This window comes from Cyprinus carpio, chromosome A24 (genome assembly GCF_018340385.1).
Source record: "Cyprinus carpio isolate SPL01 chromosome A24, ASM1834038v1, whole genome shotgun sequence".
NCBI lineage: Eukaryota > Metazoa > Chordata > Actinopteri > Cypriniformes > Cyprinidae > Cyprinus > Cyprinus carpio.
Window position 1 is genome coordinate 14,928,619 of NC_056595.1, and position 27,542 is coordinate 14,956,160.

The window sequence follows — 27,542 nt, forward strand, 5'->3', positions numbered from 1 at the left end:
ACAACCAACTGAGAGAACCGCAGCCTTATGAGGATTTTCAAGCAAAATCGATTCAAGAATTTGAGTGAACTTCACAAGGAATGGACTGAGGCTGAGGTCAAGGCATCAAGGGCCACCACACACAGACGTGTCAAGGAATTTGGCTACAGTTGTCGTATTCCTCTTGTTAAGCCACTCCTGAACCACAGACAACATCAGAGGCATCTTACCTGGGCTAAGGAGAAAAAGAACTGGACTGTTGCCCAGTGGTCCAAAGTCCTCTTTTCAGATGAGAGCAAGTTTTGTATTTCATTTGGAAACCAAGGTCCTAGAGTCTGGAGGAAGGGTGGAGAAGCTCAGCCCAAGTTGCCTGAAGTCCAGTGTTAAGTTCTCACAGTCTGTGATGATTTGGGGTGCAATGTCATCTGCTGGTGTTGGTCCTTTGTGTTTTTTGAAAACCCGTTTACTAAGAAATTTTGGAGCACTTTATGCTTCCTTATGCTGACCAGCTTTTTGAAGATGCTGATTTCATTTTCCAGCAGAATTTGGCACCTGCCCACACTGCCAAAAGCATCAAAGGTTGGTTAAATGACCATGGTGTTGGTTTGCTTGACTGGCCAGCAAACTCACCAGACCTGAACCCCAGAGAGAATCTATGGAGTATTGTCAAGAGGAAAATAAGAAAAAAAAGAGACCCAAATATGCAGATGAGCTGAAGGCCACTGTCAAAGAAAACTGGGCTTCCATACCACCTCAGCAATGCCACAAACTGATCAACCTCCATGCCACGCCGAATTGAGGCAGTAATTAAAGCAAAAGGAGCCCCTACCAAGTATTGAGTACATGTACAGTAAATGAGCATACTTTCCAGAAGACCAACAATTCACTAAAATTTTTTTTTTTTTTGGTATTTTGTTTTTTTATTATTTGGTGAAATCATCACAATTAAAAGAAGCAAAGACTTAAACTACTTCAGGTCTGTGTGCACTGAGTTTATTTAATACACGAGTTTCACAATTTGAGTTGAATTACTGAAATAAATGAACTTTTCCACGACATTCTAATTTATTGAGATGCACCTGTACTTCATGTACAGACCTGCATATCAAATGAGTTTCATAAGCCTGGAAAAAATGTCTCTTTGACTTCAGGCTGTTGTTTTGTTGTAAATCACTGTTCTGAGTCCAGATGTTTCTCTCATCAATCTGCCAACAGATTTCTTGTGAAAGGCAGTTTTATTCACGAAAGATTCAAAATGTTATTTGTGCAGTCAGTTAAAACTCTAAAATGAGTAAGAATTAAAAAATCTTTTACCTCTTTCACAGTCAGTCTTGAGGACGTCGATTTTGTGCGGTATGGCCGTCAGACTGAAGGGCTGCAGAAGTACACTGACCTCTCATTCGAGGACCGCTGCTTCTCCGTCGTCTTCAAAAGTCGACGGAAGACCGTGGACTTGATCGCCTCATCCAAAGAGGAGGCCAAGCAGTGGGTCAGCGGTCTGGAGAAGGTCATAACTGGCATGTACAACCTCAACCGACTACAGAACTCCGAACAGTATCCTTGAACGTCCATTCCCAAAAGCCTGCTCTCTGAACACATTTGTCAACAGCACTGTTGTAATTGAAGGAAAACATTGATTTAAACATATTAAGGTTACACTTAATACTTAATATATGGCTATGGTTAGGATAGGTTTCGGTTTAAAGTTGCTTGCTTATAGTTATGCATAGTTTACTGTTATTCTTATAGTAAGTATATGTAAAATAATGTGTTACTCATATTCATAAATTTTTTTACTAAAAGTTCACATATATATATATATATGTTATTCTTATAGATATATATATATATATATATATATATATATATATATTCTAACTGGAAAAGTTCTAGCTAAGAAACAGAAATATATTTCTAGTGTTAATATTCAGTCCTTAAATCAGACAAAAAGCTGGATCTATAGCTGCATGCGCAAGGCAGACAAGAACTCAGACAACAAAATGACCTTGAAGGAGTTGAAGCATTTCCTACGTCAGATCAATATTGAGGTTAGCGACAGTTACGCTGAGATGCTCTTCCAGGTGAGATGCAAATCATAATGCTATCATTTCTATTTTAACTTGTATGAGTAGTTTATTGTATTTTTTTTTGTTTGTTTAAATCACTGCTGTTCAGGTTTATGTATGAGTCTACAAGTTATCTACACAATACCAAGTAAAACAGCATTTTTAAATTGCTTTTGAGCTTAATGGCAGCAATTCATAGAAGTTGGAGTCTCTTTCTGATGAAAAATTTTTTTTTTTTGCTATTTAATTTTGCAGAAATGTGACACATCAATGTCAGGCACTCTAGAGGGATCTGAGATCAAACTTTTCTACGATTTACTGACTTACCGTAAGGAAGTTGATATGATCTATGCGAAGTATGCTCATACTAATGGACAGATGAGCTCCGGCGACCTGTTGAACTTCCTCCAATATGAGCAGAGGGAGCCAGTGTCTTTGGAGTATGTGCAGAAGCTTATCGAAAAATATGAGGTGGATGAAACAGGTAAGCTCACTTAAATTACAAGAAGAACACATAAGATAACTGTTACATTTTATAGATATTAATAGCTGCAATAATAGGATGCATTAAATTGATCAAAAGGGATAGTAAAGACTTTTATCTACAGTATTTAAATTATTATTATTCTTTATCAAAGTATCATGGTTTCCACAAAAATATTAAGCAGAACAACCATTTTTAAACATTGATAGTAAGAAATATTTCTTGAGCAGCAAATCAGCCTATTAGAATGATTTCTGAAGGATCATGTGACACTGAAGACTGCTGTAATGATGCTGAAAATAAGCTTTGCATTCACAGGAATAAATTACATTTTAAAATGTAGTCAAATAAAAAAAAGTTTTAAATTGTTAGAATATTTTACATATATTTATATAACAAACTATTTATACACAATAATCAAACTACCCAGTCAAAAAAGCAGATGTATCATAAAATATAATATAGGTCATATGTATTTTTTAATAGGTAAAATATAAGTTATATATATATTTTACAATACATTTTAGTATAATACAGTGTTTTCACATTTACCCAGCCAAACAGAACAAGTACATGAGCAAAGATGGTTTCCTGATGTACCTGAACCATGAGGAATGCTCCATCTTTAACCCTGCCCACAAAGGCATATACCAAGACATGCACCAACCGCTAAATCATTACTTCATTTCCTCTTCCCACAACACCTATCTGATGGGGGACCAGCTGAAGGGTGCTAGCAGCACAGAAGCCTATATCAAGTACGTATATGTCTGCTTACACTGGAAGTCTGAATAGCAATGCATTAACACATTAAGCATTCATCCATAAGAAATATGAGAGAATGGTTGTTGTCTTTTAGAGCTCTGACGAAGAGCTGCCGCTGTGTGGAGCTGGATTGCTGGGATGGTGCAAACGGAGAGCCAGTCATTTACCATGGCCATACACTCACATCCAAAGTGCTCTTCAAAGATGTCATCAAGGCCCTCAAAGAATATGCTTTCAAAGTGAGTGAAATGACACCAGTTGACCTTACAAATCCTTACAGTTATCTAATAATACCCATCGCTTTTTTGAAAGTGTGAGTTTTCTATCCATGTCCGTCAAACAAAAGGATGTTGTGAATCAGCTCACTTGATGATGTACAGTACCCAAAGTTTTTGGAACAAATTACTTCAAATGTTTATTGTCACGCAAAAATTTGAAAATGTAAGCTTCTGTATCAGGTTTTTATGTAGAAAATTGGAGCAGATGATGTGAAATCTACCCAAGTGTCAAGAAGTCGAACAGTCAGCATGTCATAACCATTGACATCAACACACAAGAAAAATTAATAATGGATGCTATGCAAATGCAAAAAGAAGTAAATAATGCGTTTTGTGAGTTCTTCCTTAAAATTAAGTTAACTTTAGCTGTATGTCAAACTTCTAGTACCTAGTACCGAATTATATGTAACATAACTATACATTTTTACCATGAAAAAATGCTAGTTTTCTTAAAATATGCATTTAATATCACCTCATTCCAGTCTGTTGTACAGCACATGTCGGAAACTATACATCCAGTGCCATAGTTCTGTATTTTGAGCGCTTGATAAAAAATAGGTTGAGGTTGTACTGCTGTGAATTTTAAAGTGCCCCTATTATGCCATTTTCAATATTGCCTTTCATGCAGTGTGTAATGTAGCTCTTTTTGAATGCGAACAATCTGCAGAGTTGTAAAGCTGAAAGTGGACGATAAATAAAGTTATCATCTCCCAAAATAAAGAATCGACTCAGTACATCTGAAATGAGTCATTAGTAATTAAAATCCCACTTCTGTGACATCTACACATCGCGGGGTAACACATTTGCATAATACGCACCTATGTTCTACGTTGACCGCCCAAAAACGGGTAATTCTACTGAAGAGTTCTTTTTTATTATGGGTGATTTTAACGCGAGATTCACAAAACGCTTGCTGTTGAAAGATGGATCAGTATCCTGTATCCAGCTGCTCCACTGAATCACAACCTGTAAGTATGATAAATAATGGATGTTTATATTTTCTAGAGCATTCAAAATTCAGAACTATTGAAATAGGCGTATCGTTTCCGACACCACTGTATGCCGTAGACCAATCACAACAGACCATTTACACTCATATAGCCAACTTCTAAAATCTTACCAATCAGAGCAGAGCAGGCTCACAGAAAGGAGGGGTTTAGAGAGACTGAATCTTTGAACTGCTTCGAATGAATCGTTTGAGAATCGCTGGAAAAAGAGGTGATATTAAATGCATATCTTGCATGCATGTTATATTAATGTTTTGGGGTAATGAAAGAGTTTTTTGTATTGTATTGGTGTAATAGTTTTGTATTTTTGCATATGTTTCTTTGATGTATTATTATTGTAGGTGATTCTAAATTAATTTTATTTAACGTAGTAGGAATTTTTAGTATTTTAAAATTGATTTTATTCATTTTAACAGGGTAGGGTGTTTGAGGACGGGTCAGGTTGCTGGCAGCCGTCCTACGTAGAACATAGGTGGGCATTATGCAAATGTGTTACCCCGTGACATGTAGCCGTCACAGAAATGGGATTCGAATTACTGACGACTCGTTAGGCTGTTCAGAGTCGATACTTTCTTCTGGGAGACATTAATTTAATTTATCGTGCACTTTCGGCTTTACAAATTTGCATATCATTTACATTCACAAACAGCTACATTACACACTGCATGAAAGGCAATATTCCAAATAGCATACTAGAGACACTTTAAAGCTTGGTGGATAGTAACAGCACCGTGATTTGAGTAGCTACTTCAGTCATTTACTGTCGTGAGGTAAGTTGGATCTTGTGATCAATGATATTAGCAGCTTTAGTGATTCTGAAAACCTTATGTGTTTGGGTTTTTTTTGTTGTTGTTTTTTTGCTACACTAGACCTCACAGTATCCAGTGATCCTGTCTTTGGAGAACCATTGCTCCGTAGAGCAGCAGAAGATCATGGCCTATCACTTAACCTCCATCTTGGGCAGCGCTTTGCTCACTCACCCCCTGGGGGATCAAATGCCCAACACTTTTCCAGGACCTGAGGTTAGTCTTCTAAAAATAACATACATGCATGCATCCTGCACTACTGCACTGTAAAAAAAATTATGTTGTTTTGATTATGATTTTTGTTTGTGTTTTTTTTTTTTTGTTTTTAATTATGTTTGTTTTGTTTGCTGTTACTTTGTAATTGTTAGTGAAATATACTAGCAATCTGTGAAAGAAAACTGCTCCTACACAATTTTCAGTTCTTGTATTATAGTAAAGAAATTATGTGTAGGACTCTTCATAAATTAGCTGATTCTACACATCACCCCCTGTGGATAACAGAGACAGCTCTCTAAAGCTAAACCAGCTACATGACCTCTTAAAATCTCTTTTCACCACACTCCACTTTCCTCGGATGACTTCCTCGTCATCCCTGCACTCTTCCTGTTTACTTCTATATCCATGAATTCAAATAGCTGAAGACTGCGGAAGTGATTATCAGTAGAGCTACGATTAAATGTAGACAGATTGTGCTTTCTTTTATCACAACCATTTATTATTTCCTGATGATTCACCAAAACACTCACTAAGCTTTTGAGCTGCACTCTGAAAGGCAAATGATAAGACAGTACAAGTTCAGACAGGCAGGATTTAAAGTGCTTATTTTGGTTGTGAGGTGGGAGGGGCTTCTGAATGATTGGAATCACATTGGAATCCATGCAGCTGGATCTGGTTTGCCATGACAGCGAAATCTTTTCCTTTCAGTTTGATTTGAGTTTCAACCCTGAGGTATGTCCTGTACTGAGAATTTCTGCCAGTTTCTCTGAATGAAACTTAGGATGGTAATCAAAGGCGATTCTAGGATTTCAGCCTGAGGGCTGCTCAGCCATGAACTCTTATCCTCACACAAACACAAAAGAAGAGACACAATAGTAAAGTATCATCTTTATATATATATATATTTGTGCCATCTGTTTATGTGTGTAGGAGCTGAAGGGACGTTTCCTGATCAAGGGCAAGCGTTTGAACAAACTAGATGCGGCATTCAACAACAACACCACCGAGGATGTGGACAGTGTGTCAGAGGAAGATGAAGCTGCTGAAGTCAAAGAGGCTGAACAGAAACCAAAGGATAAGGTGTGTAAAAACCCTACTACGGTTCAGTGACCAACAACTAAACATCAGCGTTACCTGTATTACCAATGATCAGTGAAGAACTGTGTATGAATGTAATGTAATCTGTTTTTGAAAACCTTCTGTCTGTCAAATGCTACAAAATTAACACTCAACAAACATCACATTCTATGTGTGAGTAAAAATTGGCAAAAAAAAAAAAAAAAAAAAAGCAGACTATTCATTATGTTGCAAGTTGCAAATTTCTGATCCTGGCTAAAGTTTATTTTCAGACCACTGCATTTTCTTATGAATATCAAACAAACTTTCAGAAACGTTCCACAAAGCACACTTACTAGGACCATGGAGTATATTTGCATACAAAAGCTGCGGTAGATAAGGTCGAGTTCAAATCGACACACTCAGCCGTCACAGACATTCCCACAAAAACCTGATTCAAATCATGAGACAGACAGCAGATTTGTTCTGCTTATTTGGCATCCCTTTGTCACTGCATGTGTGAAGTCAGTTTATGTTTTGCCCATCTGTATTTAAAATCTATTTTTGATTATGTTGTAGAGTTCCAAAAAGATCAAGCTGGCTAAGGAGCTGTCAGACCTGGTCATCTACTGTAAGAGTGTCCATTTCAGCACCTTCGAGCATTCAAGAGACAACCACAGTTTCTATGAAATGGCCTCCTTCAAGGAGAGCAAAGCAATGAACCTGGCAGAAAACTCAGGTAAAGCAGGGTTTTGCTAACTTCTGGGTTTGCCTACAAAAATACATCATCACTGCAGCGCTCTATAGGGCCTTAATCCAAAAAAAAAAAAAAAATGGAAGGCCATTTTGCTTAAAATATGTGATGTTGCCAGATATACTCTAATATAAACTCTTTGCTGATTTCTTAAAGCTACAGCATTTATTCATCACAACATGGATAAGCTAAGCAGAATCTACCCAGCCGGCTCCAGAACCGATTCATCCAACTACAATCCAGTGCCACTGTGGAACTCTGGCTGCCAAATAGGTGCAAAGCCCCTACTATAAGACATATAATGAGTCCGATGCAGTTCAGAAAGCCTGTTTATGATCCCATGCTTTCAAACACCACTTAATCTGTTTTTATCCCTCAAATTGTCCACAGTGGCTCTAAACTTCCAGACTCCCTGTAAGGAAATGGATCTGAATCAGGCCCGCTTTCTACCTAATGGCAAGTGTGGCTACATACTTAAGCCAGAGTTTCAGAGGGACCCGGCCTCTCAGTTTGACCCCAAAAACCTCAGTGTAGGCCCCTGGCTTCAGAAAAAGACCTTGCATCTCACGGTGAGATTCTTATTAAAAAAAAAATTATAATAAAAATACAGACAAATATAAATTGATACAATAAATAAAAATAAATTAAGTACATTAAAAATAAAATCAGTTTTTATATATATACAGTACAGGTTTGAAAGAAGTCTCTTCTCCTCATCAAGCCTGCATTTATTTAATCAAAAAAACAAGAAAAAACAGTAATATTGTGAAATATTATTACAACTTAAAATAATAGTTTTCTATTTGAATATACTTAAAAAAAAAAATAAATTATTCCTGTGATGCAAAGCTGAATTTTCAGCATCAATACTCCAGCCTTCAGTGTCACATGTAACATCCAGTCTATCACATGATCATTTAGAAATCATTCTAATATTCTGATTTATTATGAGTGTTGGAAACAGTTCTGCTGTCTAATATATTTGATGAATAAAAGGTTAAAAAGAACTGCATTTATTCAAATAAAAATAAAAAATTCTAAAAATATATATTCTAATAATATATTTTCTTTACTATCACTTATTATCAATATAACACATCCTTGCTGAATAAAAGTATTGATTTTATTAAAAAAAAAAAAGAAAGAAAAAAAATTACTGACCCCCAAATTACTGACCATTAGTGTATATTGTTATTACAAAATATTTATATTTTAAAAACATAGCTTCTTTTTTTTTTTTTTTTTTTACTTTTTATTCATCAAAGTATCCTAAAAAAGTATCACATGTTCTGAAAAAAATATTAAGCAGCAGAACTGTTTCCAACTTTGATAATGATTCATCATATTAGAATGATTTCTAAAGGATCATGTGATAATGATCCTAATAATTCAGCTTTGCATCACATAAATAAATGATAATTTAAAGTATATAAATTTTAAAAGCAATTATTTTAAATTGTAATAATATATCACAATATTACTGTTTTTTCTGTATTTTTGATCAAATAAATGCAGGCTTGATGAGCAGAAGAAACTTTCTTTCAAAAACATTAAAAATAGTAATGTTTCCAAACTTTTGACCTGTACTGTATATATATATTTTTTTTTTTTTTTTTTTAATAATATTTTTTTTTTTTAATTAAATATTAAATTTAGATGTTTGGTTTTGATTACAATTCAAATTTGTTATTGTTGTTGTTGCAATAATTAAAATAAATGAATAGGTACATTAAAAGTCAAATCAGTTTTTTATGTTTTAATTATTTTGTATTATTTTTAAAACATAATAAATATATATTTTTCTTAATTAAAAATTAATCCCTAAAAGCTAAAATCCAATTGTCTTAAATGCTAGAAGTGAATTTAGGCATCACAACATTGTAATATTCATTATGAGAAATAAATATTCATTTTGAGGTTCGATGAAGACATTTAACAGTGTTATTAAATTATTATGGTACTGATATATCATCCATCCCTAAACCAAATGCAAACTTATCTAAATCAATCCAAACACATCGACCAATAACTGAATATGTCTGTTCAGATCATCTCAGCCCAGCAGCTGCCTAAGATCAATAAGGACAAGCAGACGTCCATCGTGGACCCTCTGGTCAGGGTGGAGATCTACGGTGTGCCCGCCGACAATGCCAGCAAACAGACACATCACATTGACAACAATGGCAAGTGTCAACAGTGCATTTACACTTAAATGTTCAACGAATGCTTTTTCCCTAAGTGTAGGTTACTTAGGTGTTTTTTGGTTACAGGTTTCAATCCTACGTGGAACACAAACTTCCAGTTCACTGTTCACGTGCCGGAACTGGCTTTGGTGCGGTTTGTGGTGGAGGACTATGATGCTGCTTCCCATAATGACCTGGTTGGCCTGTACACCCTGCCCTTCACCAGCATGCAGAATGGTGAGCCAGTGAAAAGAAGTCAGAAATTACTTCCAGTTATTACGAATTTGCTCACCGTAAGTCTATCTTCTGTCTTCAGGATACCGCCATGTGCCTCTGCTCACAAAAAGAGGAAGCCTCATTCCTTCAGCGGGACTGTTTGTACACATCATGGCTCTTGATGCTGAATAAACTCCAACATTCCCCTCAGTCATTGCAATGTCAAAGTGTGCAGGTCACTGAACAGCACAATCAACTAAACTGTCCTCTGTAAACACTTTTTGGATAAGATTTGGACCTTTCCGATGTAATTTCTGATTGTCAATGAAAGTGTTTTTGTCCAAACATTCCCATTAAGACTTCATTTTAGTCTTGATTATTTCTTTGTTAAACAGATTTAATTTTAACAATACCATCTCCTTTGTTTAGTGTTGTGTTGAACTGTAGTAATATTGTTCAATATTTGTTAGTCCCCATTTTTACAATGACTTCAGTTTTAACACAACGTGTTCTTTATATGAACTCAGGATCAAATGATGGACAATGCACCATTTACCCCATATGACCAATATTTTCTGATAAACATGTTCAGCTATCAATTATAATCACATTATATGAGAATCTGAACACTAGGCATGTATTGAATTATCTTGTCAGAGCAGTAGAAGTGTTGCACTACATATTTGTATAATGTAAAAGAATGGAAAAAAGTTATAAATTTACAAACAGTAGCTGTGCTCTATATTTTTTAAAGTGCTTGTTTTGTATTCATTGTTGTTGGTAAAGGTATTACTGCTTTTATCTGCTCTTTTTCTAGAAATATTTCTATTTTTATGTTGTTCTTAACTTATCTAATGTGCCTTAAAGGAAAATTGTTACACAGGCTGTTACTGTCTACTTCAACAATATTAAGCCCTTACAACATCTGTTTCTAATTTCCTGTTCTGACATTCTCCTAACAGGAAAGAACTGTTGCAAAAATGCTATTATATGCATTAAAACTGAATGAAACATTTCAGAAACATTTCTTGGCTTACAGTGTGTTTTTATTAGGATTAAAAAGCATGTAGACGTTCTAAGTGACTGATAGAATCATTTTGGTGGTATAATTTTAATGTTCTATGCAAGATATTTACAAAGCATTTGTATTAGGTCATATTAGCTTTTTGACGAATAAATAACTCTATAACATTGCATAGGTGACTATCTTCTAACCCAAATTACACATAGAGCACAATAATCAGGTCTGAAGATCAGACTATATCTCATTATAACAAAATCAACTCAAAACAGCCCTGCCTTCTTTTTAAGATCGTTCTGACGCCATTTAGGCAGCCGCTGGAAATTGTTACGGGTGCAGCCAAAGAGATTCTCAAATTCTGCATCAGTCAAATATTCCTGAAATAAAGATAGTGTAGGAAAAAAAATTAATACCAGGTAACAACCTTAAAGGGATACTCCACCCAAAAATGAAAATTTTGTCATTAATCACTCACCCCCATGTCGTTCCAAACCCATAAAAGCTTTGTTCGTCTTCAGAACACAATTTAAGATATTTTTGATGGAAACCTGGAGGCTTGAGACTGTCCCATAGACTGCCAAGTAAATAACGGTGTCAAGGTCCATAAAAGGTATGAAAGTCGTCATCAGAATACTCCATCTGCCATCAGATGTGCAATCTGGGTTATATGAAGCGACGGGAACACTTTTTGTAAGCGAAGAAAACAAAAATATTTGATTAGTTGGGTAAATTTTTTGTAAACAGTCTCTTCTGTGTCTCCTCCATATCACCGTATGCTGTGTATGCTCTTCTGTGTCATCCGCACCACAAGGATGCGCTGTTTTCTACATGTATTTAGCTTTGATTTTAAAACAGCACATCCTTGTGGTGCGGATGAACCACACTTTTCGCTTACAAAAAGTGTTCCCGTCGCTTCATATAACCCAGATTGCAAATCTGATGGCAGATGGAGTATTCTGATGACGACTTTCATACCTTTTCTGGACCTTGACACTGTTCTTTATTTGGCAGTCTATGAGACTGTCCAGCGCATCCTTGTGGTGTGTCAAGTTATTGTGTTCCGAAGATGAACGGAGCTTTTACGGGTTTGGAACGACATGGGGGTAATTGATTAATGACAAAATTTTCATTTGGGGTGGAGTATCCCTTTAAAAATATATTTTGAGCTCTGATTTTGTCAGACCAACTCTAAACTATGGAAGCTTTTTTTTGCAAAGGATTTTTTTTTAATAGGTAATTGCAACTTTTTATCTCACAATTCTGACTTTTAGTCTCTATTCTGAATTTATATCTCAGTTTAAAAAAAAAATATATATATATATATATATATATATATATATATATATATATATATATATATATATTATATCACAATTTTGACTTTTATATAAACTCACAACTGGAAGAAAACGAGTCAAGATTTGTGAAATCAAAAATAAAAATAAAAAATAAAAGGTTTATATTTCTCAATTCTGAGAGAACAATCAGAAATGTAAGTATAAAATCAAACCTCTGAGCTATAAATTAGGTATAAATTGAGTCACAATTACTTTTTTTATTTTTTATCTCATTGCAGAAAGAGGCTTCCACACTAAAGGTCTCAGTACCCACCTCTCGTTTTTCAGGGTCCAATCCTTGAGGCAGCTGATTAGGTGTTTTAACTAGCTGCTCAGAATGTAGCATCCCAGAAGGCTTTGCTCTACTGAGAGACTGGTCTACATATGCATTGGAGATGGAGGAGGACATCCTCTGATTATGGGACTTTATATTTCCTGGGCCTCCAGGAGCGCTGTAGCTCCCTCCACCTCCTCCTGTCTTCTTATTCAGGCTTGTGTTGTTGAGATTCTACAGGAAATGAGGTTGACATGTTTAGATCTGCACACAGGTGTGTAGGTCATATTGATATCTAAAAGTAATTAGATAATTTAATCAAATAAGATCAATTGATTTAAGTGCATCAGGGCAAGCATTTGATCAGTATGGTGAAAGCTTTTTTACCACAGTGATTTGCGAAATATCACCCAGCTTGCTTTTCATCTCCTCGTATGAAAGGCCTCCCTAGAATATAAAGTGAAACTGAAAAACTGTCTCTCGTGTAACATTAAGTATTATGTGGTGGACAAAAAGTATTGAAAGTCAACATGATATTGCACTCGTACCAGCTTTATATTTGAAAATTCAATGAGAAAAAATTATATTATTGAGAAGGAATTGGCTAATTTAAACATTGGTTAATATAAATGATTAGCCACATGTGGCCAAAAGGTGTTCCAGAGGTGGATGTTTTTTTTTTGTGTGTTTTTTTTTTTGGGAAAAACATAAAATGAAGAATCAGGAAAATGTATTAAGAAAGTATAAATGGCCCATTTTGCTTTCATGCTGAGGATGTATTATTAGGTGAGAATCAACAAACGATTGAGGACTGAACTTCTCAAGATTCAGTTAGTGACTTTCTGTTGTGCATTATTGCCCCCTGCTGGACAGTTTCAGCCTGTTTGACTCACGCTCCACTTATGAGCATCCCAGGCATTGAACCAGCCGGTGAAGGTGGGCGGCTCATGGCCTTGTTTAACAGTGGTGATCGGTGTCCCAGGGTCCCGTCCGGCTGGGTGGGTTTTAAGATATTCCACTGCACTGTTATAGGACTCCTGAGTCTCGTACTGGTTGGCTGAGTTACCAATCCAAAGGAAAATCTGAAGGAGGAGGAAGAAGAGGGGTTTAGGAGATTGACATGCAAGTAAGACCAGGAGCTTTCTAACTTTTTGATGCCACAACCCCCCAATTTAGATGACCTTTAACTTTTTGATGCCACAACCAACCCACCTCCTGGACCCAAGTCTCTATTTTTGCATAATCCAGAATGACACTGACATCATCAGCTCATCAAAAGAAGCGACAGCATGACCTGAGTGAACCCAGCCACCTCTGAAGCATGACAAGGTCAATCCCTGAGTGAAGTCAGCCACCTCTGTCATAAGGAATCGGCCCGTCTGATTGGAGCATTCAAACAGACGAGGTTCGTGAGGTGCCACTTCTTTCTCCAGTCTGGTGGAGACACAGAGAAAGTCAGTGGAAATGACTGACTGTCCTCCAGAGTTGAAGTATGAGCTCATTTTTATCTGTTTTTATAGTTGTACCTCTTGTCAGTGGCATATGGAGCTTTCCCTCCCAAAGCCACCCAGAAGGCAGCTGGTTCCTGTCCTTCCATTACAATCTGCTTGTCCTGCTCAGAAAGCAAATCAGCTACGGCTTTCCCCATCTCCCTCTCGTCTCCACTGCAACCCTGTGAGAAACAGAAACACACACACATAGAGAGAGAGAGATTTAAAAATATTAAGTATTTATTATGATTCATGAATTAATAAACTAATGGTTGAAAATATGGAATAATGAATATATATATTTTTGCTTACCTTGCCATACCACAGGAAGACGTTCTGATGAGTTTTGAGCAGAAAGACATCATTGGTGTTGAGAGAGGAGGCTCTGCCGGGCACCTCTGTTGCTTTGGTGTTCATCTCATGTGTTCCTCTGACCTGGAAGAGTCTGGCACCAGGATCAGGGTTCACAACACCCGGTCTTCCTGTCCCACCCTAAGAAACAATCAATATGTCAATTAAAGCAAGAAATCATACTAATATATTCTATGGCTGAGTGTGTAAGTAAATACATAAATAAATATTTGGTTACCTGAAAGTGGTAAATAAATCAGAAATCATAAAATAATTTACAATTTAGAGTTCTATGTTCCATAGGAATGAAGGGACAATCACCTCAAAAATGATGAGCCTGCCCTTAAAGATGGCCAGGAAGTGTCTTGGCTCTTTTCCCATGACCACTCTGACCTGTGTTGGGGCTCCATTGTATTTGTTATCCAAATTCACCGCCTGATAAGCGCATGCCGTCACCTCATCCTGTGTAGCATGGCGACCCTGGGCAACACATTTCATAGGATCTCCAATGTATACATTTAGAGTATAACACTTTTCTGCTCAATACAAGTGAACTGAATCTGTGTAGAGTTTAAATGTCAGAAATTCTGTGTTGGTTATTTTGTACTGTAGCTATATAATATATTTTATATACAGTGGCCCCACTTATGGCACACTTACATAAATGTCATTATATAACAAATATTAAAGTGACATTCATAATAAATAAATACAGCACAAACAGTGATGGGTCACACATTACAAGTAACACGTAATTAGATAAAGTAATGCATTCCTTTTAAATTTACAACAAAATATCTGATTCACTTTTTCAAAAAGTAACGAAAGGGCCCATATGGTTGCCAAAAATATGACATTTGAGTTTTTTTGTTATTAAAAAACAAATAAGCAACTCCAGCCCATGTGACAAAAAGTAAGGCAAATGTAACATAATGCATTACTTTCCATAAAATGTAACACAATTAGTTTTTATGGAGCAACGCAACATCGTAATGCATTACTTTTAAAAGTAACTTTTCCCTTGAGCACAAACAACTTCATGCATCCAATAAAAACAACCTTCAGACAAGCTGGTTAAAAGTCATGGCAAAATAACTTGAGTTAATTTATTGTCCTGAAGTACTTGGGCCACTGGATCTGTAACTGTATTATATGTTTTCTCCACATATTAAAATAACATAATTTCATTATATATTGTGTTTATGCATGTAAAGCTCCTCACCTGCCACATGTAGAGGATGTACTGTTGTTTGTTGGCTCTGTTGTAGGTGTACAGCACTAGATAACAGTCTCCTCCATAGAACTGTCCAAATGTGCTCGGGTTCACCTCCTTCAGTTCAAGATTCTCAATGCGCCAAACCTGAACACAAAACAGAGCAGATATTTGTCTGTCGTGGTGTGGTAACAATCCCAAACTTTTGAGTTCAGCATTACTATGTTATCATACCTGAATATGTCCTGAGGCATCGTCCACCATCCGCTCCTGAGCAGCCAGCTTTGGCTGAGCGTGAAGCTCCATGACGTCAAACTTCACCTGATCCACTTTAGCTGCAGTAACAGGTGAGTATACAGTCAACACACTGACACAAGCAAACATGACAATGCTAAAACATCCACACTCTCAGATGAGAAATAATGATGAATCACCTATCTTTCCGACAGAGTGGGTCCTACCCAGTCCTTGAGTTTGACCTTTTTCTTTCCAGGACTTGAAGAGATGTTTAAACATGGCAGACTCTCCTCCTTCACTCATAACCTCCACTTTAGTGTTGGACGGGTAGTTCTTTGCTTTTATAAAGCCCTGAGGGATGGATATTCGTATGCACCAATTATGACACAATAGAGAAGTGATTTTAAATAAGTATACTACTTTGCAAACACAAACACTTACAACCGCGCGACTCAGTGCTGAGCTTCTCTCTTCATCTGATGCTGCCTTTCCTTTCCAGACCATTACTGAGCTGCCACCTTGATCTAAAATATAGCAATCCTGCAAACAAAACATACATCAAAACATAATCCACAGACCGCTGTGCATCATATAAGAATACTGTGCGTCTTTTGATAGACATTATGTGTCTCACAGAGGAACTCAGCAAATCCTGGGTCAGTGGACTGGTAGCCACTTCCTGTACCAACAGCTGACCACTGGCATCAGACACACTGAGAATTAAAAGAAAGCTAATTAAGGACATTTCTTATAAATAGATAGATAGATAGATAGATAGATAGATAGATAGATAGATAGATAGATAGATAGATAGATAGATAGATAGATAGATAGATAGATAGATAGATAGATAGATAGATAGATAGATAGATCGATAGATAGATAGATGTTATCTTGAACAAGACTGTTAAATGTCAAACAGATTACAGTGTTCATACTGGTACAGTTTGATGATAGAGGTCTGGTTTTGGTCTGGTTTGTCATCAGGGATTGACTCTTTCAGGTGTCCAGTCCTCTGACCCAAAACAGATATCATGAGCTTCATCAGCTCAGGAGAGGCTTCCTCCTGCCCACCCTCGATCACACCAATCTGAGCCCGGCCTCCACGCTCTCGGTCCCTGATGTCCTGAGCCAGCAGAACGGCCTAAAGACAGGAGAGAACAGAAATAGAAATCGATGCACCAGTTTAGTATATATCCAGCACAGTGTCTTCCCCCATTTTTTTCAATTACCTTTAATTTTTCTTGTCTGTTGCTTTGAGGACCGTTCCATTGTATTATTGCTTTTCCCAAGTCCAGCAGGAATATGTCCCCTAGATTAAAACTGCTCCAGGAAACCTCCACCTGTAGAAAGACACACACACAGAGACACACACACAGCAAGCTGAAACTCACTCCAAAAGCTCTAGGTACTGTAAAAATCTGATATTACTGTCTTGTTCAGTCTTGACAATAGTTTGGGGGTCTACAATATTTAACTTCCCATTTCTTCAGGAACCCAGGTCATGTAATAGAGAAACATCAGATGACATGAGGACAGCAGTAATGCAAAGACAAGATTCTTGATCTTCTTGTGCATTAAATTCAATAATTTACAGTCTGGCAGCTTCCTTTACTGATCCTGTTAATGTTAGCCCTTAACCTGCAATATAAATATCTGCTACGCGAAGTCAATTGCATTATTGCATTACATATACTACATATATTGTGCTTTGACCACATTTATAGTTCAGCTCAAGCATAAAATGTTGTCTCTCTCTCTCTCTCTCTCAAAAAAAATTATATATATATATATATATAGTATTTTTTTATCATTAATGTCTACTAGAATAATATTAATTATTAATATGAATATTCATTTATAATAATATTAATACTGAATGTAAAATAAATGTATTTTTTATATTTAAATTTTATATTTATATAAAGTTCATTTTAATAATTTGCTTTGACTTCAGTTTAGCAACAACATTACAGCCAATTATTTACTTTTTTAAACAATGCTGATTTTATTATATTATACTACTATATTACTGTATATTATACTACATTACTACTACTAATATTATGAGTTTTTAACCTCACATGAAATATATCCAGTAGTTGCCTTTATCACTGCCACAAATCTCATTGAAAATGAATGACGTCCGTTGGCTTTGTTGCAGATAACTGTCATTGTGATCAACCATTTACTTTGAAGGTCCGGCTCATGAATATTAGTGGTTAGAGACCCTATGCTCCTGTAAGATTTGCAAGTGATTATCAGCTATTTAATATTCATGAGCTGAGCCTTCACTATAGTACTATTGTGATTTGAGGTGTCTGATGCTGTAATTCACCTCTCTTGCAGTCACATGTTTCGTTCCTTTGACGTGGAGCAGGCGCTGAATGTTAAACGTGTTGGTCTCCACATGTGTGAATCCCGATCCCGCACCACCTTTTTTATATCTACAGGAAACAGAAAAGTGTAGACATAATCAAACCGTCATGGAATTGGTAGGAGCAAGCCTGAATGTTCTTTCACTCACATGAGGCCATTCTTGAAGTAGCTTTTGAATTTAGCTGATTCACATCCCTGAACCTCACGGTATTGAACCGGACTGCCGCCGAGATACTTGTCCAGTTGGGTCACATAGATGGCTGCCGCTCCCTGCTCGTCCTGAGACGATGTGTTGCCTATCCAGTAGTGGATGTCAGTGGATTGTGAGGTGCTGTTGCTCACCTGAGTGACATAAATCAAGAAAAATCACTACAGATTATCACTGGATAAAGACAAGCTTTAGAAATTCCATAATGCTAACTTCCTTTATGTTCCAAAGGACAAATGAGTCATTTATTGTCATCTAGAGCAGTTCAGAAGTGTTCAGTTATAGTAAGCACTATTTAAAATGATCTGAAGATTATCTTTGTGAATTAGATTGAATACCAGATTACTTACATTAAGAATAATGTAGCAGTCACCTTCAAAAAAATTTCCATGTGCCTGCTCTGGGACAGGGACCATTTTCATTTTCTAAATAAACAGAATATTAAATTAAGATAATATAACATATTGTGATACATATAATATATATTATAAGAATCATTACATCTGACTCTTAAAAATGAGCCTAATGGGAGAAAACCGCAGTGGTTTCTTACACTGATGGTCCAGATCTGCAGGCCGGGTTTTCGCTGGATGTTTTTTAACACATCCTGGGCTTCTGTCATTCTGCTAGATTCTGAGAAGAAATCTCAACGCTCAAACTATCTGAATTAAACACAAATCCACAGCATAATGCATCACGGCTGACAATAAAACATTAGGAATCAAAAATGTACCTGAATTCATGTTTGTATTATAAAGGACAATATGAAGAAATTATTTAATTTTGCAGGAAAATATTGGACTACTGTATATTCAAAATGTAACACTTTCTGTATAAACACATTTTTTCATGTTTCACTAGTGTCACATTTAAGTTTTTAATTAAATGTTATGACAGATTTTTGCAAATGTGAAATATCAAAAAATAGATTTTTTTTAAAGGTGCTTCATCACTCATAACACTGAGTGACTGAGAACAGATGGTTTATGAAAGGATGATGAAGAGAATATATGTGGAAATGTTGCTTCCTCTAGAGAATCTGTAGCACTAATAAACAGCGCCACACAGTACCATGGCAACAAATGGATTTCACTTTCAAGAAACTGCTCAGTAAACACAAAACTACTCAGCAACAGAAATGTGCATCAAAAAGCTCATTTAAAACAGGTCACTATTCACATTACGAATTATTTGGAAATATTGCACAACTCTGGAGTCATGTGATGGCCAAAACCTCTTTCAGATGTTTCATCATCTGTGTCAAGCTATCAACTTTGCTTCAGATTCCGTTCAAAAAGCAGATTCAGACGAGCTGTGAAGCTTATAGGGACAAATAGCCTGCAAATAAGTAGCATAGTGCAAACAAACAACAACTAGACATCAGCAACCAGTCCTCTCTCATAAAACCCAATGTTAACTGAAAGAAATGCTGACCTTTCATAATCACAGTGCAGCTGTTGCTAAGAAACTAGGGCGCGAGAATATTGACTGAAATATTGTGTTGAGGGTGGAACACGAACACACAAATATCACACAGAACAATCTTAGTAGCATGTAAAAGAGCATCTCAAAATTGTAAAAAAAAATCTAGTAGTAAAAAATGCACTAATATTCACCCTAAACAAACAAATATGAAATCAGAAAATGGTATTTAATGAGAAAATAGACAAACTAAAGCACAGCTGTATGTTGGTCGTATATATATGATCCACTAATAATTAGAAGTCTCATTAGTGTTTAATTTCTCGCGTGATCGTGTTACATAAATCACATTTATCTGATTGCTCTCTGACAAACAGATGATTACTAAAAAAAATAATAAAGCACTATCACAAGCATTCCATATTTAATAGTTTTGTGTGCTTTCTGTCCTGAATGACTGGTTTTTCTGTCTATTGACAAAACTATTTAAACAATTGTCAGCACAGGCTTTTCCATGAATCTCATATTTCCCACTGTGAGTTTAAAGATGAAGGATCTTTTGATTAGTTACGACAAATTCATACATTTCTGCTCCAAATAATATTCTATCAGTAATACAAATGAGTGAAATTTCCATCACCAAGTTGTCATTAAGCAAATTTGATTGTATTGCAAAGAAGTAAAATATACATTAACATCAGATGTGAATCTCATATACAATTGTATATGGACTGTATATGAATCATGATTAAGTCATAGTTTTAAAAAGATTTTTTCTTACCTGTACGCCTCACACAGAGTCAGCGTAGTAATGTATTAATGAGTTATGACGAATCTCTATGAGCGTTTTCCTCTCCTTCTGTACATTGTTAATGTGTGCTGATCAGGGAAGGGCTCGTCTCTGTCCAGCCCTACAGGTGAGAACACACCTTAATATCCACACAAGACTTTATATGGAATAAAAACAGGAGCTCCCTTTGACCTTTTACGTACCTGTACATAAACCTTTAGAAACAACAATTGTCTAATAAAGTCTAAAACTATACATGTTTGTCTGTTCTGTAATTCCAAAATGATCCTATGAGAAAATAAATCAATACATTTTAGAAAGAGTTTTATGCAAAAAGTGCCAAACAAAAGGAAATAATCCTTTTTTTTTTTTACCTTGAAATGTCACTTTTAAAATCATTCTGAGGGACTTCAAATAAGGCGAAGGGCTTCCGCTTCTTTTCTACATACTTATCAGTTGCTTTAACAGTTCACTGAAGGGAAGAATATCAATGAATAATAACTTAAATTTTTTGCTATCTATTATATGACTTAGAATACAGTGCATGATTCATATGGACTACTTTTATGAAGCTTTTTATTGAAGCTTGAAAGCACAAGTCCACATTAACCATTAAAAAAGGGACCAGGACATTACTGATATTTTCAAATTTTGTGTTTCATGGAAAAAAGAATGGCATACGTGTTGCCAACTGATAATTCTTTTTTTTTTTTAGATGAACTAACCTTTTACATGAAGTAGGAATCTCTTTCATTATCACATATTCTCTCAGTTATAAAACAAGCTTGTTTGAAGTTGATGGAGGTCAGAGAGGCTCGTGCGTCTCTCTCACGCTCTGGATTCCTCTCACATCAGCTCTGCGTCTCAGCTCTTTCACGCTCGGATCACAAGGAATGCTTCAGACGGGAACGCCACGCAGACACTCAGGAGAGCCAGCGAGAGGAGACAGTGATTAATCTCTTCCTCTCCAGCAGATGGGGAGACAGAGCGAACGAATCCCCTGCGAGAGGCTCTTGGACAGATATCAGAGGCTTCCTATGGCATACGGCCCCTCAGCCGCTAACAAATGAAGATAAGTAAGCGGCAAAATGGTGCTTCATTAAGGTTTAGAGGCTTCACATTAATTGCAGGCCAGAATGCCAGTCTGAGGGAGATAGAAAGAGGTGGGCGAACAAGTAGTATAAGAATAAAAGTGTTTATCTATCTGTCTATATGTTTCTAATGTGAAGAAACTCAATGACACTGGTTTGGGCAAACTAATTATGTTTATCCCAATGTCATTTAGCAGCCGGTTATAGTGTTTATGAAGCAACACTTTAATAAGCATTTAACACTGCATAATGAGCAACCTTTAGGATTTAAGAGTATTTACCTCACAAACAGCATAAAACAGTGTGTAGGCCTACAGCATACATATAGACACACACACACACACACACACACACAGAGATAGACAAACATTCATGACAATAGTAAAGCAAACAGATATGACTCATTTCCAGAGAAGCAACCCAACATAACAGAGCTCATATTCAGCTGTTCTTTTCATTCACTGTTCCAGAGACACCTTAAGCAAACATTTCTCTGACAGCACCCAAATTCAAAATGTAATTTTATACTCTCAAACACACAGCGCTGTTTTCATTTCCAAGAAGCAAAACACACAATCCATAGAGTTCAAGGTCATGTGATTCACAGGGGTTCCTACTGTAGTTAGGCTACCATATTTGGATATTCTGAAGTTGAGTCTGAATCGTTGAGATCATGAATTTCTAACAGCACAAATACATCGTAAAATGTTTTGTCACCTAACCAAATTTTGGTCAGAGAAATTATTTAATGACTAAATCAATCTGATTACATTAAGTTACACCAACAAAAGAGTAAGGTCAGGTCAGATTATTTTACATATCATTTTTACAGTGTTAACTGAGACATAAAATATTAAATATTTGTGAAATAATGCGAAAACCATCTTACCTTTCTCAGAGTCCAAGGTCAACAGATACAATAATTTAACAATGTATAAATGGACAACTGACCGCCACCACATATATTTCCATCGCTAAAAAAACCTTTTTCCTAAGCTTTAACACCAAAAATGAATATTTACAGTCACAGGCCTTTTGGTTGTTGCTCTGTAAGTGAACCGCTTAAAGTTGGTGGTAAATCATGCAGCAAACTAACCGGGCACTCAGAGTTTGATCATTAACTATATTTCACACAGCCCACATTTCTGTGCGCTCGATTCTTTATACAAATCTTGTTGAGGAGAACCAAGCATATTTAAAATCATTGTGCTGTAAAGGTCCTGCACAATGGACTTTTTGTGTGTAATCTGCTTCCCAGCATCCCTTTGGAACTTACTCAAGTGTAATGCACACAAATAGACATAAACATGTCAGCCATTCTTTATTTTGATTGCATCTTTTATTTCAATAATGATGATTATTAATTTCAGATCCTGACGGACTGGATTGTTGATTGACTTTTTTTTTTTTTTTTTAACAATATATTGTATTATTAGTTCAAATCACAGTTGGGTAATAGATGCAAACGTTTCTTTTGAACACAATGCTTATATGCTATATTTTCGAAGGCATACAAGAACCCAAGAAAATAATGGCAAAAAATAATTCAGTCCAATGAAGACTCCTGACCGTCACCGAAAAGTCTTCAGGAATTTTAAAAGACTCACCGTTCGCTCTTACAGTTAGTGTTTGTTTAAAGGTTTTGAATTGTAAATATGCAGCATACAAAAAACTCATTTGTGTGTGTCCCCATAAAAACAACAGTCAGAAGGCACTTCGTGCGGTACGAGAGAACGAGGAAAAAAAAAAAAAAAAAAAAAAAAAATCACAGTTATTGGAACTACCGGCTGCCTGCATAGCCTGAACAAAAAAGAAAAAAAAGTCCAGAAAAATAGCACGCCTTGTTCTTTTTCCTGGTAAACATACTCAAGGATAGTAAACTCGTGTGTTTCTGTTATAAAACAATGCTTTGTTTTCTTCATTCTGAATGAAAAGTTGAAATAAACTGAGTGTATATATTTGCTTGTTGGCCGTTGGTCCAATGAGGGAGGAGTGGAGTTCGTTGGGTGAGTGGTCTCCTCTAGAGGCCAGAGCTGAATGATGGCTCAGGCTGAGATGGTTGGAGGGGGTGTTCATGTTTGCAAGGCAGTGCTGGACCCGTATGCTACCTGGCCCTCAGGCTCTGTAACACACTGTAAACGTCTGTCTCTTTGCTCAGGCCTTCAAACAGTGGCAGTAAATCCAGCAGCTCAGTGTCTGTCATGTCATCAAACCACGACTGCACCGGCACCTGCAAACACACAAAGACCATTACTAAAACACACTGTTCTCAACTAGTAACTTTGCGCAATAAAAATACCATAAGCTTACCTTACCTTTAGGTTGTGCAATAAGAAATAAGAAACCCCCTTAAAGAGATAGTTCACCCCAAAATGAAAATTCTTATGACTTTCTTCTTCATAACATCATGAACATATTTTGCAGATTTGAAATGACATGACACAATTTTCATTTTTAGCTGAACTACACCTTAAAGAAAAGACAGCAACAAATGTATTTGCCTACTGTGTGTAGTGTCTTATGAATAGCTCTTCACCAATTTAAAGATAACAGGCTTTAATCAGCACCTTTAGTTCATTAGTTTGAATACAGAATAACAGCTTCTCATCTAACAGGAGGGATGCAAACATGTGTAGGAGGGAGGTGACAGCACTGAGGTACAGTGGGATCTGTCTGACTGCAGCTTCCTCCACGGACTATAATTGATGAGAAGTTTTGACAAAGGAGTGTAAAGCGCCAGTGGCTGGGTTCTACCTCATTAGTTCCACTGGAAAAAGTGATTCTGGGATGAAGACATAAATGCATGCACTAGGAGTCAACATGCAATCTATATTATATAACAATAGTGTATTCTGATGCTGTAATGAAAAATAAATTGCAGGCGTGGCCCATAGTGACACATACAGCGTTTTCTGGATGGAAGATGTAGGAGGCAGGTGAGTTGTCCACTATGATGACTTTGTTGAGCTCTCGGCCCAGTCGGCTGAGGTCTTTGACGTAGTTCCCCCGGTGGAACACACAGGATTCCCTGAAGAGCCGTGCCCTGAACACGCCCCACCGGTCCAACAGGTCTGCTACAGGGTCGGCATACTGCAAGACCAAAACAGAGACAAACAATATAACAATCACACTGCCATGAACTGCACCGTGACACGAAGGTAGAGGATCCAAAGGCAGACAAATTTATTAAGTTAACAAGTATTCTTTGACAAGGACAGAGTAAGGGGCTGAGGCGAAATTAATGTTAAATAAACACTTTATGTACCTGACTCAAATCCAGCCCCCCAAAAACACATGAAATAATATCATAATATCATATAAAAATATTAACAAATTAATTTAAAATGAATTTAACATGTCATTAAATAATATATACTTTATGCATCTAACTCAAATCCATCCAAAAAAAACAAACAAAACAACAACATGAAATAATATATAACTTGAATAAATAATTATTACAAACGTAATCATGTAATACTACTAATAATCATCATAACAATAATAATGAATGAATAAATAAAAAATAAAAAAATGAACAATTGATAAATAAATATTTATACCTCCAACTTAAACCCAGCAAACAATAATTCACTAATTACTTGATTTATTAATAATTTTTATAAACCTAATCTAAACAACATTCCTAAATGGATTTAAATCTGATTGATTCCCCATAGCATTTAAAAAACTGGGATAGTTTGCGATAAAAACTCTTCTTTTGACAAGGAGTTAGTTTTTTTTGCTGTTAAAAATTCATGTTTGGTAGGGAACACATTTTATATAAATACCAGTGGTGCATAATACATAATCTCATGAACAAGATAAACGATTATCAATGCATGACAAACTTTCTAAGTTTCTCACACATCCTTTTTTTATTATATAGCTATATACTGTATAAATCACATAGAATAGCAAAATCACTCTCAATGGCATTAAAGCCGTCTGAGAGTATCTCACAGATGGATCCTGTGAGCTCCACTGACTTCACTTCATCATTTATTTGCATAACTTTTCTCAACTTTGTTGAGTCACTGGACTCACACACATTGCATTGCAATGGTAACGTTGCTAACGTTGCAGCTATCAGCTATAAATCGAGTCTGTAAAATACTGACTATTGGACCAAATATTGTAAACTATTGACTAGAAATAGATCAGATTTCATCAGCTTACAACTGCAAGCTTTTAGAGTCCTGAAGGAGTCTGAGGAAACCTTAGAAAATCCTACCTTAGCCAAGCTGGCTGTAAAAAGAACACATTCAAACAGTTCTCCCAGTTTCTGCAGAAACTCATCCACGTGAGGCCTCTTCAGCACATAGACCCGAACAAACCAAATAAACAGCTATTACTGATGGAAAGAAATCACTTCTGACAGAAGAGACACTGACATTGAACTTTCAACAAACCTCTTTGTAGAGTTTCAGTCTTGAACTTGTCGTTCAGTTGCTGCAACCCAGTGCAAGTAACCAAGAACAGGCCAACCCTGATCCACAAAGCCTATCCTGGATTACTTGAACCAGGTACCAGCCACCTCGCAGATGTTTTCCAGCAACAAATAAGCCTTTTCGACTCACACACACACTTACTATCAACACAGTTCAGACTCCCCTAAAGAGTTTACTCAGACTGGTAACATTTGTTTATTTCAACTTAGTTACCACGAGCGAGTGCTGCTGACTACATCGCAGCCAATGACTCGAGGAGAATGATAAAAAGGAAATGAGATTCAGACTGTGATTTAGCATGAAGCCTTTGGGGCCACTCACATGTTACTTCTTCTTAAGAGATGAAAGGACGGGCAAAACTGAATAAAAATATAAAGCCTCAGAGGACACATGTTGGAAATGGTAAGATATCATTACATATGATGTCTTAATATAGCAGTAAACGCAAAGATCAAATGAGGTCACCATCACAAAGAGGAATTTTATGCTGCAATTCCATATAAAAATTTTTTTTACAGGAATATTCCAGGTTCTATAAAAGTTAAGCTTAATGGACTGCATTTGTGGCATAATGTTGACTATCACAAAAATTGATTTTACTTGTCCCTAATGTTTCTAATTATTTCAGTTAATAAAACTTTTTTTTTTTTTAACTGTAAATTTAATTTCAATTTAATTAAAAGTTGCTATTGCATAGTTATGCAAATTTCTGGCAACCAAAGCTGCTGCTATTTTAACCTTATATTTAATTTTTACTACATTTTTTTACAATGTAGTAACCAATGTGTTAGCATAATTGTAATGTAAAAAATCACTTAAATAACATTTTCTGAGTAAAAGTCTAATTTTTCAACTTTGTTTCCCAGTGCCCTAAAACAGCAGTAAAATGATGGTTTAAACACTTTATGGCTCAAAAATTGAAATTTTTTTGCAGAAATATTATTGTAAGTGCTTTAAAAAAATTATTTTAACTCTTCCAAAAATTGGTCCTATCCACTTTCATTGTAAGTGCCTCACTGTAAACCTTGATTTTTTATTTTTTTTGAAAGAAAACAAAGGAAAATAATATTTGTTTTTTCTATTATCCAACAAATGCTGTCGATTAACTTGTATGGAACGCAAAATATCCTTTCATTTAAATTTATGACACAGCTTGTCAAGATTACGTGAAATTGCATCCCAAAAAACACAGTCCAGATTCAAAGGGGGCGAGAGCTTTGTTAGTAATCCGTTGCTGACAAAGTGTGAACATTTACCCATGGCTACATTTGAACCTATTTGCACGGTACCTGATGAACTGTTCCGTCAATCTCCACAGGGACTATAAAGTCTGCGTTGCTGATGGGCTGCGGGCACAAAACAGGAAATCATGCGTTAGGAGCCTGCTTGAAACCTACTGTAAGTATGTTACAGCTGTAACAGCTGTGCTGTTCTCTGAGAGAGCCAGAGGGAGGCATCCACTGCTTCA

The 27,542-nt window shown here is 36.2% G+C and overlaps 3 protein-coding genes across 5 annotated transcripts in view; 1 reads left to right on the forward strand and 2 right to left on the reverse strand.

Moving 5' to 3' along the window:
• LOC109079265 (1-phosphatidylinositol 4,5-bisphosphate phosphodiesterase delta-1-like) overlaps positions 1–10,834 on the forward strand; it is a 27,004-nt gene extending 16,170 nt beyond the window's left edge. For both annotated transcript variants that reach the window (XM_042714308.1, XM_042714307.1), the window contains exons 3-15: positions 1,305–1,533; positions 1,931–2,060; positions 2,301–2,529; positions 3,086–3,287; positions 3,389–3,533; positions 5,449–5,601; positions 6,532–6,681; positions 7,237–7,396; positions 7,568–7,684; positions 7,802–7,980; positions 9,459–9,594; positions 9,682–9,831; positions 9,911–10,834. In XM_042714308.1, coding sequence (XP_042570242.1) covers positions 1,305–1,533; positions 1,931–2,060; positions 2,301–2,529; positions 3,086–3,287; positions 3,389–3,533; positions 5,449–5,601; positions 6,532–6,681; positions 7,237–7,396; positions 7,568–7,684; positions 7,802–7,980; positions 9,459–9,594; positions 9,682–9,831; positions 9,911–10,002 — 2,072 coding nt within the window. In that variant the 3' untranslated portion in view covers positions 10,003–10,834. The remainder of the gene's footprint in view (positions 1–1,304; positions 1,534–1,930; positions 2,061–2,300; positions 2,530–3,085; positions 3,288–3,388; positions 3,534–5,448; positions 5,602–6,531; positions 6,682–7,236; positions 7,397–7,567; positions 7,685–7,801; positions 7,981–9,458; positions 9,595–9,681; positions 9,832–9,910) is intronic.
• On the reverse strand, positions 10,835–18,942 carry LOC109079257 (advillin-like). The gene is made up of 18 exons (XM_042714905.1): positions 18,874–18,942; positions 18,261–18,454; positions 18,072–18,180; positions 16,966–17,076; positions 16,672–16,877; positions 16,368–16,446; positions 16,175–16,273; positions 15,958–16,084; positions 15,731–15,831; positions 15,506–15,643; positions 14,605–14,763; positions 14,245–14,424; positions 13,969–14,114; positions 13,703–13,876; positions 13,336–13,603; positions 12,830–12,889; positions 12,443–12,676; positions 10,835–11,208 (listed from the first exon to the last, which is right to left on the reverse strand). Exons 1-18 carry the CDS (start codon positions 18,940–18,942, stop codon positions 11,095–11,097), a joined length of 2,568 nt encoding a protein of 855 aa, XP_042570839.1. The 3' UTR covers positions 10,835–11,094.
• The window catches only part of LOC109058197 (CTD small phosphatase-like protein), a 39,288-nt gene continuing 30,619 nt past the window's right edge, over positions 18,874–27,542 (reverse strand). For both annotated transcript variants that reach the window (XM_019075419.2, XM_019075420.2), the window contains 5 exons: positions 27,364–27,420; positions 25,858–25,950; positions 24,528–24,713; positions 20,524–23,853; positions 18,874–18,953 (listed from right to left, as the gene is read on the reverse strand). In XM_019075419.2, the coding sequence (XP_018930964.1) occupies positions 23,728–23,853; positions 24,528–24,713; positions 25,858–25,950; positions 27,364–27,420 (462 nt within the window). In that variant the 3' untranslated portion in view covers positions 18,874–18,953; positions 20,524–23,727. The remainder of the gene's footprint in view (positions 18,954–20,523; positions 23,854–24,527; positions 24,714–25,857; positions 25,951–27,363; positions 27,421–27,542) is intronic.

What these genes read in the sequence shown, in the direction of transcription:
- LOC109079257 (XM_042714905.1), bottom strand. Translation starts at nt 18,942, where the DNA reads ATGACAGAAGCCCAGGATGTGTTAAAAAACATCCAGCGAAAACCCGGC. An exon ending in TGCAGATCTGGACCATCAGT is followed by an intron (nt 18,455 to 18,873) that starts GTAAGAAACCAC and finishes TATGTCACTCAG; the next exon opens with GTGAGCAACAGCACCTCACA. An exon ending in TCTATCATCAAACTGTACCA is followed by an intron (nt 16,447 to 16,671) that starts GTATGAACACTG and finishes TTTAATTCTCAG; the next exon opens with TGTGTCTGATGCCAGTGGTC.